Genomic DNA, 12,461 nt, shown 5'->3' with positions numbered 1-12,461 from the left:
AAGTATGAGTACTGCGTTTCGGCCTCCACATGTCCTCCTCCTGTGGAGTCTTGGAAGATCTTGGACTCTACGGAAGATAAAGATAAAAGTGAGATGAGTTGACGCTTCCAAACATAAATTTCAATATTGGCCCTAAAAGAACTTTTAGCATTAATACCTTAAAAATATCGATTCTGTCATTAAATTCTAAATCCTGACTATTTCTACGAATCGGCTGATAATTACGGTCTCTTCTTCTCGCTGCTGCTCTTGTTGATTCAAGTGTTCTTCCGGGAGGTCTCCCCCTTTGGCCACTCGTTCTGCGTCCTGAAATCGTATAAGTATCGTATATGTTCTCTGAGCTTGTTCGCTCGTTCGTTAGTATCGATATAGTTCAAGGAGCAATCTTTCACTCGCTCGTTAATGTCGATATAGCTTAAGAAGCAGTCTTTCGGTCGCTTATTAGTGTCGACAAAGGTCGAGGAATAATCTCTGCTGGAATATCCAGCTCATCTGCAATCAGACGTTGTTTATTTATCAAAGTAGACCGCATAAATCGGATGCCTGTAAAAAATAAGGATTCTCGCTTTGCATACTTTGCCTTTGCAAGCGTCCTTTCTCGCTCTACACTGGGGAGAAATTTCTGGGGGGTTGCCACTTGGAGGCGTCCGCGTCCCTTGAAAAGTCCTTGCACGAGCCTTCGTTCCTTCTATCGTGCTTCGTCATGGAATCCGTCCTTTTGGAATTTATCCTTGGCACAGAGCCGAGTAACGAACTTTTCGCGAACGTCATCCACTGGTTAGCCACGCTCTTCGTGATTTTATAGTCAATTCTCGCAAGGGGAAACTTTCTCGATGAAATTTCGCCGTTGATTTGTGGTAGCCATCTGAGAAAATCGTAAGTACGTCCAAGGTCGAACTTTTGCCTCAATAGTTTATTTGTTAATTCAATTATATAAATTATAAATGCATATTTACGCAAGGACACATACAAAGCAAAAGTCTCGATTATTATTCTGTTAAAAATAATTAATTTAATTAATTAATTCTGATAAAAATATACTGTCCATGATTAATGTAATTGATTAATTCAACGTAATTTAAATAGGAATTGATGATCTTCGTCTTTTAATGAGATAAAAAATCTACTAACATTCGTTTTCTATCACCATGGCATAAACTTTTATTGATCCTTATTAAAGGTATTTGATGACGCAATCTATTATATGTAAGAATTTTTAATTTATACGTATAAATGATTAAGTTAAGCTAGTGTCTGATAGTTTTAGATAAAAACTATTAATTATGGCTTAAAATATACAAGAAAAATCGCAAATTCAACATTAATATCCTATATTAAATTCAATATTATATATATGCATTTTTAAAGAATCTTTATTATAAAGCTGTCTTTTTTTCAAATAATGTAAAAGTAATTATCCTACGTAAACAAAAGAGATTGAAGTACATCTTAACATTGAAATTTCTACAAACTTCAAAAATTCTCGTTATTACGTGTCGAGTGGCTATTTTTAAAAAACCGTCTCTTAGTCCAACACAACCACAAATATACGATGCGTCACAACGAAAAGATATTAGCGACTAGTTCTGGTCGATGGAGCAAACCAGACGCAACTATGTTTTCACGTTGCTCTGTGCACTCGATCCTTCACCAAAGTGAACTTTCATCGATGAACACCGCCAAAACATCGGCTCGGCCAGACTCAGAAGGAAAAGGCGAACGAAGAAAGCAGAGAAGTCTGACCGAAACTAGACGTTGGACATTATCCGTTGGAGGATCCATAACTATTGTATTCAATCACGCCTATGATTCAATCGCACTTCTCCCGATCACGGCATTCCTCGCTTTCAGATGTGGAAAATGTGTGCGGTCAACCTCGTGGCGATTTCGCGGGTCGCTGCAGTCCATGTGTGTTCGCTGCTCGGTGATGCGTTTCGTCGGACTCTTAAGAGCAGTCACGTCGGTGCTGTGACTCCTGACAGAGTGCTGAGGTCGACCATCGACGACCTCGGGTGCGATCCTGGAGGTTCGAGTCTCAGTCGACGGGGGAGATCTCGTCGGCCACTTCTCGGCACTCGCCGCCGACTCGTCGACGCTCTCCTGCCGCTCGTCCCTCAAGAGTCTCTTGATCGCTCCCCCTTGCTGGGCACCCCGAGGCACGTTCTTCGGTAACGGTGCCCACTTTGAGATGTCCAATTTGCTGTCACTGATTTCTGTGTGCCGACGTTCCTCCACGCGACACTCCGTGTACTTCCTTAAGCAGTCCACGTTCGCGCTGCGGCTACGCTGACTTCGCGGTGATCGAGATGGTCTTCATAATTGCCCGTTGTTGTCCGCCAGGCCGGCCCTTTCCTTAAAGTTTGGGCGAACGCATTCGTCGAGAGATACTGATCGTACACGTGGGACGATGTGCTTTTAAACGGTATTTTCAAAACTAACATTTTTCATAACGGTTTTAAAAGTGATGGGGAACTTAATGTCTCACGCATAGCAAAGAATAAAAAAAATTTTTTTCACTTTTTTCAGTTTCACAAAATATATCTTTTTAAATTTAAATGCCTTCATGTCTTGTATATTTTTATTATAATTCTAATTGTATGGGTCTATTATTTGATTTTTTTATGTATCTATAAAGGCAATGTTTTAATAATAACATTATATTTCGAAAATCAAGTTTTCTATACGGTTAATTCTATTCTATATGTTTATATGTTAAAAATAGATTGAAAGTTATAGATAAGAGCAATGTCATTATTAAGATCTTCATTACAGTAAAAAAATTAAATTAAATTATTAACTTTTATTATATAGAGGAGAATAAGCGAGTGGAGGAAAGAAAGGATAAATCATTTAATAAATTCAATTTTTTCGATAATCGAATATTTCCTGGTAAGTACTTGCAATATATTATCGATTATTATGTATTTCTTCTAATAAAATACAAAGGTAAGAAAAAAAGCGAGATTTTTTCTCAAATGAATAAAGGTGTGTGTTGACAGTATAAAGACAACACCGTTTATAGTTTCAGTGGATCGCAAAATCAAACTTCGGTTTCAGCAAGGAAGACCAGCGTCGATAAGGAGGCGTTTATCGAGGGTTACCTAAGTAAGATGGAGTTTCGCGTAATCCGATATGTGCAGAATTCCATGCTCCGCGGATGCGACGTGCAAGCTGGCGCCGTACGCGCGTGGATTGATCTTGGAATTATGCAGCTCGGTTATTTGGGTGCTGCACGCGGCAGCTGGAGCGCTGCTTTTTGTTAGACTCCCTACCCAGAATTCATTCCCTGCAGAGAGGAACATCATTGTCTTGAAGATCTTAACAAAGATACTTACTTTCTCATAAAAAATGATGGATTAAATAAAATATTAAAATTCATATCAGTACTAAATAAATGAAAACTTAGACAAATAAATAATATTTAAACCTGGCAATGCATTTCCATCCCAAGCGTAAGTTACAACGAGGAGTTTACTCGCGTCTTTGGCTTGGAACAGTCTGCTGTGTGGTTCTCTCAGAGCAAAATGTATCTTTATACCTAAAAATAATATACCATTGTGTAAAAGTATAAAGATGTTCATATTTAGCCATTTATTATGATGTGTACGAACCGCCCAGATGATCGCCGTTTCCCGCATTGCCGCATTTTTGTTGCTGAAAATTAGCGAACATGATGTCAGAGACGTACTTGAGCTTCTTTTTGATTTTCCAGAGGGCGATCTCGAACGCTTTCAAGAAGTAGACTTCCTGATCCTCAAATATTCTCCGAACACCTGCCGATCGTATTATTTAATTAGTAAATAATTAAACAGTAAAATATAAGAAATAATTTCATAATAATTAGTTATAATATTTAAGTGCTTAAACTTAACAATAAGAATTTCGCACTAACCGAGGCCAAAGCCAATCACGTGTAAGAAAGCCGTCGTGTTTTGCTTCTCGGCGCGGCTGTTCGCTTCGAGCAGTATTATTTCTACGGAGAGCAAGGTTCTCTTCATGTAGTTCTCGATATCGAAGATTATCTGACCAACGAGTAACTTGCCCAACGATACATATCGCCTATTCTCTTTCGACTTCATGCGCTTCACGGTTTCTTCGTAGAGCGGGTGATAATCCTCGCCATAAAACTTGGCCCATAAAACACGCATCTCGCGTTTTCCCTCGGATGTGCCATCCATCGCTGATCCGTATCTATTTCGCACAGATTTTTTAGTCTTTAAAAAAAAATTGTATTCATGTACTGCAAAAAGAACTAGAGCACATTATAACGTAACTTAATTCCGTTATTACCATACTTCATTATTATTTCGCCGGACTTAAAGTTCAAATGACATGCAACTAATTTTTCGCAGAAGTGATGCGTGCATCTTATTAATATTTTTGTTAGTAGAGAGACCTTTATTAATATCTCCATTATTAATAAAAAGAATTTAAAAAATTAACTGCACCATTAAATTATCGATGTTATCCAGTGCGATACGATTGAATTTATTTTCGTATATGTACCGCTCAATAAATTTACATTTATGCGGACAATTTGATATTTTTGATATTGACAATTATTGCGGAAAGTTATCACTTACCCGTTATCTATATTGTTCTGCTGTGGCGTGACGATGATGTCCTGATACTCCATAACTCGGGACTTTTCGAATCTACATGACAAATCAAATGACACAAATGGTCCAAATTTAATGATAATATGGCGGTAAATTCGCGACGGAATTTATTGTCTACAAAAGGGAGCGAAATTTTCTATTTGTTTTTAAATAAAAATAAAAGAATTATTAATTATATTTTATTAAAGGCGACTATATTGTTTTTATTTTTAACGGAATTTTTTAAGCGAAAATTTTTACGTTTCCAGTAAATAACTGCGCACGCAAAAGAGATAAAAATATAACACGCATCTGCAGACGCCGACGGCAACACGTCACATGGAGAGTTTGCACGTATAAAAATATTCCTCCGAAAAGAAGGGTTAAATAATTTGCATAGAACCTTGTGCCTGCAACACCCATAATAATCCCATTGGGTTGGACTGCGTCTGGGTCACGGCTCACGATACCTGAATTATTTCGCGAGCCGTCGTTTATGAACTGCGTGTGAGATGACACCACCATCATTGCGGACAGTTTTATCTCATCGTAGCTCAAGCATTTCGATAGGACCTATTCATCAGATTTTAAAGATGTTTATTAAGGCGTCGCGAGGTCGCGCGGAGAAAATAATATACGAGAGAAAATGATATTATAAAACATTATCTTGTTTTCAATATCCAATAAACTTCCAATATCGGTAAGCGTATGTATAACGTTACATTAATCCGTAGGCAATATAATGGCCTGTATTATAAAACGCAGTAAAAGAAAAAAGAATAAGGGTAGAGATGAGAATTTTTATGCTAATATTATTTACAATATTTACAAGAAAATGATCACCCCAAAAAAATATTATATCCTTTAGCAGTGATCTCTTGATGCTAAAAGATTTTTCTCTTAATATTAAATAAATATTTCGAAAAAATATTCTAAATTGTAGAGCAATATCGAATTACTATGAGTATATATTCTAAAATGTAGAAGAATGTCGAATTACTATGAGAATTTATTTTTGATTATAACGCATGGTCCACTTCTTTATAGATAAATACGCGTTATAGCTGAGGAATATGCTTCATGTAAAACTTTTTCTTAGAGGAAATGGTTAAAGGAATTTCCCGTTTATAAGTAGAACATTTCTTTTGGGGTGATAAAAAGTATTTCAAGATTCGTTCTTTAAGCTAACGTCTATCTACTTCTGTAATGGTATAAAGAGAGTAATCATATTTTTGATTTTATTTATTCTTAACTTTTATTCAGCCAATGTTTCGGTATTACTTATGTCATTGTTACAAGAGATTTAAAATTTGAAAATCAATTAACAGTAAAATTCTTGTATGCATTATCTCTTAAGTTTTATTATTATCTTATATAATATATATAATTATATATTTCACACAGATAATCTAATTATTATAATTGCTTTTCATGAAGTATTGTTTGAGTAAGACGGTGTCACGTACTTACCAATGGTTCCTTCTCGTGATCGGTACCGACGCTCTCCCATCCATCGAAGCCGCTCTTGTTATCGAGTAATTTCCAGCGATCATTAGGACCGCCGAAGGAAGCCACCCTCTTATCCAGCAGGCGATGGATGAATTGGACGAGACCCATGTCCGCGTACATGACTTTCTCAACTGAGCTACCGTACAACCGCTTGTGTTTCAACCATCGCGCAATCAAGGGCAACATCGCTTCATGTATCAACGGATATACCGAATTTGCATTGAACTAAAAAATATCATCAAAGATTATCTGTCTGTGTTAAGTTAGTCGAAATTATTGAACGCCATAAAAAGAAATGATAAAGGTATCTCGGATTTGAGTGCAGAAACTGTTAATTTTTAAACTGTACAGAAAATGGACAAATTTTGTCAATTAAATTTTCAAATCACGATAAAAAAATATTAAATATTTAAAAAAATTATTATTTAAAATAGAAATATTATTTAATTAATAAGCGTGTGCTCCTTTTGACTGATTAATCGCTCGATCAAATAATTTGCTAAGTTTACGCAAACCTCGATAGAATCCGTGCTGATTCCCCTGTCCTTCAAAGCGGCGCATCTTACGGTGTTAATTGGAAACATTGTGGGGAACGCATTGCTCCGTTTGATTAGCTCTGCCACGTTGGTCGGTGGCGGCACGGAGACGTCGAGGCATTTCTTCAGCAGCTCTTTCGTGTCGTCGTCGAAGGGCACACCGTTGGGTGAACCCAGCGTATTCTCCCATGAGATCTCCGGCGGATCTTTCACTAGCGTCTGCTGACGTGCCTCTTCCGCAGCTCGATTATTCTACGAAAGAACGCGAAAATATGCGAACTGATTTCGCAAAAAGCAAAAGAACTCCGCTGAACTTTCGATCTAATTCACGAATTTCATGAAAAAAACTAACTCGGTTAATAACAGCTCCAATTCCCAGTAAAAGAAAATACATAACACACAAACATTTCACAACATGCTCTTCCTTGAAGAGTTACTGCGAAAAATCTTTGTGTATTATGCTATGTCGGCCGCTCTTTAGACGCGCCTGTAGTGTGGTGCACGCGCGTTGCAGTTCTACAAGTTTTATTCCGCGCATTCTTTCGTGAAAAAACGGAAGAGATCGAAAAGGACTACTCGTTGCCGAAGTATTATTGAACTCGATTCTCCTATTAGTATACTTATTGTTAGACTACTTAAACAACTTAGAGGCTTCTTTAGATCGTCGGCAGATCACTCGACTGTTTGATTTCTGCTATTTTTGTAGCATATTCGATTTGCGAATTCAACACAAGAGAAGCATAGTGGACAAAATGCAATTGACTACCGATCTAATGCAATGTACTGATTGAATATTCTCTTAAAAATTACTGCAATTATCTTACAATTCTGCAAACTGAATAAACCTTCTGCGTCTTAACACTGCGTCTTCTCCACATGGATTTTTGTAGAATAGAATAGAATTTTCTTCTCCTAAAATCATTTTTACATAATCATTCTCCTAAATACCTTTCTTGTCGCCATTCTCTCTTTTCTATTCAATTCCTTCATTTGCTTCTTATAATTGTCTTTTAAACATCTACGCACTACTATATCAATATCGTATCCATATAAATCGTCAGTGAAACAGCGACGCCATCAGGTGTTCGGCCGTCATTTTAGCATCACCTGCTTTATCCTTTCGACCTTCCTACACTTCCTGAATTACCCGTTTCTCTTGTCGTCATAACTCGCCTTTCTAAGTCTAAATCGTCTTAAAACCTATTTCCCCAATACCTATCTTTCCATCCACTTATCTTACTTCCGTTTACTCTTATTTCTCTATACCTTACTACTTGTGCTATTTTTTCTAAATCGCGTCTATAATACGCCTGATCACATACTCGCACCCACTCTCATTCAACTTCCACATGGATTTTTATAATCCCTTAGCCTCTCCGCACTATTATTTTATATATATAATAATGATATAGTGATGTAGTTATAGAATAATATAGTGATTTTAAATAAATTTTTTATATTTAAAATACGTTTTCTAATAACATTTTTGAAAATAAATTCTTTGGCAAAGTAATAGACCTCTCCAGAATTTACAATATATCATATAAAATCAATGCATAAAGTGCATTTACTATCTCAATTTTTAGTGCCTTGATTTATATACAGATATAGTAACAAATAAGAAAAGTGATGTTAGTAATACAGCGACTTAAACTTACATAGATGTGTATCTAAATTGGATATGCGTGCTAATCAAAATATCAAAATAAAATTCTTTTTCAAGTTTGAATACTTATTATTACAGTAAAAAATATTAAAAATGTTTTTCGATAAAATGTAAAAGCTTTCAATATAAGATTTTAAGTATGGTATATTTCAATAATAAGTATAACAAACTCGAATGATAAAGGGACATAAAGCATGATGTAAAATGCAGTATATTTGAATTTAAAATCCAAACCGTTTAGTAGATACTTATACGATTCTCCTTAGGCTCTGTAATAATCAGAACAAATTCCCAAACATGCAATCATTTATCAGTACATTTCAATACCAATTAAAAGTATTGCATTACACATAAAAGCAGTGAAGTGTTAATGAAAACAGATGTACATAAATCAAATTTCTTTTTAGAAAAAAATAAAAAACTGAATGATTTACTTGCGTTTCCTATATTTTTCTATGCGATACAATACTTTTGACTCGGTATACTGTATATACATATACATTCCAGCGATAAAGATATGGATATATGTATGCACACGCGTACATGCATCCGCGCACATGTACATAATTATCAAAATAACTCTAGAAAATGTTATCTTAATTCTTACTTCCAGTTTACTACCAAGTTTCTTGAATACTTTGTGCATGTTGTTGCCGTAGTGGCCAACTGATGACTGAACAGAAGAACAGAAAAACAGGTTTGTATCAGCTTGTGTCTATTAAGATTAATTCAGTATACAGCTCTTTCGTGTCGTTGTCGAAGGGCACGCCGTTGGGCGAGCCCAGCGTATTCTCCCATGAGATCTCCGGCGGATTTTTCGCTAGCATTTGCTGACGCGCCTCTTTGGCAGCTCGATTATTCTATAAAAGAACGCAAAAATATGCGAACTAATTCCACAAAAAGCAAAAACACACAGCTGAACTCGATTTAATTAACGAATTTCATGAAAAAAATACTAACTCGGTGTTAATAAAAGCTCCAACCAGTGAAAGAAGTATACAACAAATAAACATTTCACAACATGCGCTTCCTTAAAGAGTTATTACGAAAAATCTTTGTGTATTATGCTATGTCCTCAGCTCTTTATACGCACATACGCGCCCGTAGTGTGGTGCACGCGTATTGCAGATCCGCGAGTTTTATTCCGTGCATTTTTTCGTGAAAAAACGGAAGAGACTGAAAAAGGAGTAAGCTGCTCGTTGTCGAGGTATTATTGAACTCGATTCCCCTATTAGTATACTTAGAGGCTTCTTTAGATCGTCGGCAGATCACTCGGCTGTTTGATTTCTGCTATTTTTCTCGCTATTTTTCTTGCATATTTGATTTGCGAATTCAACACACAAGAGAAGCATAGCGGAGAAAATGCAATTGACTATCAATCTAATGCAACATACTGATTGAATATTAAATAGCTGCAATTATCTAACAATTCTGCAAGCTGTAATCTTCTGCGTCTTTAACATTGCGTCTTCACTACATAGATTATTGTAGAATAGAATAGAATTTTCTCCTCCTAAAATGATTTTTACATAATCATTCTCCTATACTATGTACCTTTCTTGCCGCCATCCTCCCTTTTCTACTCAATTCCTTCATTTGCTTCTTATAATTATCTTTTAAACATCTACGCACTACTACATCAATATCGCACCTATACAAGTCGTCGATGAAACAGCGACGCCATCAGGAGTGCGGGCATCATTTTAGCATCATCTGCTTTATTCTTTTGACCTTTCTACCTCCTGAATCACCCGTCTCTTTTGTCGCCATAACTCGCCTTTCTAAATCTAAATTGCCTTGAAACCTATTTCCTCAATACCTATCTTTCCATCCACTTGCTCTACTTCCGCTTACTCTTATTTCTCTACACCTTACTTACTTAACCTGCTTACTTATCTTATTTTTTCTAAATCGCTTCTATAATACGCCTGATCGCACACTCGCACCCACTCTCACTCAAGTTCCACATGGATTTTTATAATCGATTCCTTAGCTCTGCATTATTATTTTACATATATATAATAATGATAGAATGATTTTAAATAAATTTTTTATATTTAAAATACGTTTTCCAATAATATGTTTTAAAAATAAAATAAACTTTAGCAAAGTGATAGACCTCTCCAAAATTTATAATATATCATATAAAATCAATGCACAAAGTGCATTTATTATCTCAATTTCTAGTGCCTTGATTTATATAAAGATAGTAGTAAGTAAAAAACGTGATGTTAGTAATACAACGACTTGAACTTATATAGATGTGTATTCAAATTGGATATACGTGGCAAAAGATCAAAATAAAATTCTTTTTCAAGTTTAAATACATTATTACAGTAAAAGCGATATTAAAGATATTTCCCGATTAAATATAATTGTATAAAATAAAATTATATTTCCAATATAATTTTTTCTGATTTTATGTATGATAAATTTCAATAATAAGTATTACAAACTTGAATGATAAAGCGACATAAAGCATAATGTAAAATGCAGTATATTTTGAATTTAAAATCCAAAGCGCTTAATAGATATTTATACGATTCTTCTTAGCCTCTGTAATAATCAGATCAAATTCTCGAACAAGCGATAATTTATCAGTCATTTCAATACCAACCAAAAGTATTGCATTACAACCAACGAAGTCTTAATGAAAACAGACGTACATACATAAATCAAATTTTTTTTTTAGGAAAAAACAAAAAACTGAATAATTTACTTGCGTTTTCTATATTTTTCTGTATGATACAATACTTTTGACTCGGTATACTGTATACACATATACATATGCATTGCACATATCCATATTTTTATTGTGCAACGATAAAAATATGGATATACGTACATGTATCCGCGCACGTGTACACAATTATCAAAATAACTCTAGAAAATGTTATCTTAATTCTTACTTTCGATTTCCTACCAAGTTTCTTGAATATTTTGTGCATGTTGTTGCCGTAGTGGTCAACTGGTGACTGAAGAACAGGAAAACAGGTTTGTATCAGCTTGTACTGATTAAGCTCAGTTCAATACACAGTGCCGTGATCGAAACGTTCGGCATTCAAAATGAATACCTAATTTTGGCATTAATTACAAATAATATTTCACAATTTAAATTTATGGAAAAAATACATAATTATATTACATTTATAAATAAATTTTATCCTTGCTTTAGCAATGTCCTTTGGCAAAGTTACGCATGGGATACGTTCCTTGGAACCCACCGCCTTATTACGTCTTTGGTGATTAGTCATCTCTGGATATTCCGCTAATTGTAAGTCATACTTACAAACTATGTAGCATGTTTATGTCTGTTTTATATAACTGAATTAACGTATAGTCTCTGTACTTAAAGTAAGTACATAATAAAAAAATAGACATATGTTTAAAATTTATAAGCAGAAAATTCTAACGCACAATCCAATGCAATAATAAAAAAAAACTTTATATGTAAAGTAATTTTTTGCATTCTCTCAAGTTTTGTGATGACAAAAGAAATCGTTAAAATTTGTAAAAATTGAAGATTAAAAATCTTTTAATTTTCCCTCCTTGAGGAATTAAATGTTAAGCATTTAATATAAAAAAGATTGTTATTGCAAATAATGAAAGTATATGATAATAAAATAAATAACATATTTACATAATTTTTTGGTAAATTCCAACAGATAATAAATAAACAGAAAAACATATAAAACGCTGGGAAGTTAAAGAGTTGTGTATATAGTCGACCTCTATACAATATCGTAAGAACTGCGAGCTGTAGGAGCAAACGGTAATCTCATTGCGGAAAGATAAAGAAATTATGGGTAACAAGAGAATAAAATAATAATTTTACCATTGAATAATTTATTGAATAATAATAATTGTTTTGCATAAAGAATTTATCACATAATCGAAACCCGTCGAAAATAAAAATTATATCTTTTTGAATTATGTAAACGCTTCTAATTACAAAACTTTACAAAAATGTAGATTTAAGATAATTTCGAAAATATAAAATGAAGAAATAAGATGATTTCGTTTAATATATGTATAGAGCAACAATGAGCAAATAACACTGCATAAAATTAGCACAAAATCGATAAGTATAGTAGGGATTTATGACAAACGATACGAGATGTAGATTATTGTTAAAATGGACAATGCCAGAGA

General features: G+C 34.5%; 1 protein-coding gene across 3 annotated transcripts; it reads right to left on the bottom strand.

Annotated features, from left to right (window-relative positions):
* Positions 1–2,862: 2,862 nt before the first annotated feature.
* LOC105459419 lies at positions 2,863–11,287 on the bottom strand. Of its 3 annotated transcripts, none has more exons than XM_011705428.1 (9): positions 11,219–11,287; positions 6,623–6,895; positions 6,069–6,332; positions 5,002–5,171; positions 4,584–4,655; positions 3,893–4,191; positions 3,612–3,773; positions 3,428–3,538; positions 2,863–3,286 (listed from the first exon to the last, which is right to left on the bottom strand). In XM_011705428.1, exons 1-9 carry the CDS (start codon positions 11,255–11,257, stop codon positions 3,102–3,104), a joined length of 1,575 nt encoding a protein of 524 aa, XP_011703730.1. In that variant the 5' UTR covers positions 11,258–11,287; the 3' UTR covers positions 2,863–3,101. The 3 variants fall into 3 exon arrangements, with proteins under 3 accessions (XP_011703730.1, XP_011703738.1, XP_011703724.1); XM_011705436.1 differs by lacking the exon at positions 11,219–11,287 and adding an exon at positions 8,917–9,044; XM_011705422.1 differs by lacking the exon at positions 11,219–11,287 and adding an exon at positions 7,468–7,904.
* Positions 11,288–12,461: the final 1,174 nt, after the last annotated feature.

The sequence above is a fragment of the Wasmannia auropunctata genome, unplaced genomic scaffold (assembly GCF_000956235.1).
Source record: "Wasmannia auropunctata unplaced genomic scaffold, wasmannia.A_1.0 LD336101.1, whole genome shotgun sequence".
Taxonomy (NCBI): domain Eukaryota; kingdom Metazoa; phylum Arthropoda; class Insecta; order Hymenoptera; family Formicidae; genus Wasmannia; species Wasmannia auropunctata.
The sequence above is the reverse complement of the archived record's forward strand: the minus strand, read 5'-3'. Positions and strand labels throughout refer to the sequence as shown.

Excerpts from the sequence above, each read along its gene's own strand:
- LOC105459419 (XM_011705422.1), bottom strand. The coding sequence starts at position 7,521 with ATGTGGAGAAGACGCAGTGTTAAGACGCAGAAGGTTTATTCAGTTTGC. Across the intron at positions 5,172-6,068 it reads ATCACGAGAAGGAACCATTG|GTCCTATCGAAATGCTTGAG; the intron begins GTAAGTACGTGA and ends TCTGATGAATAG. Across the intron at positions 3,774-3,892 it reads CGTGATTGGCTTTGGCCTCG|GTGTTCGGAGAATATTTGAG; the intron begins GTTAGTGCGAAA and ends TACGATCGGCAG.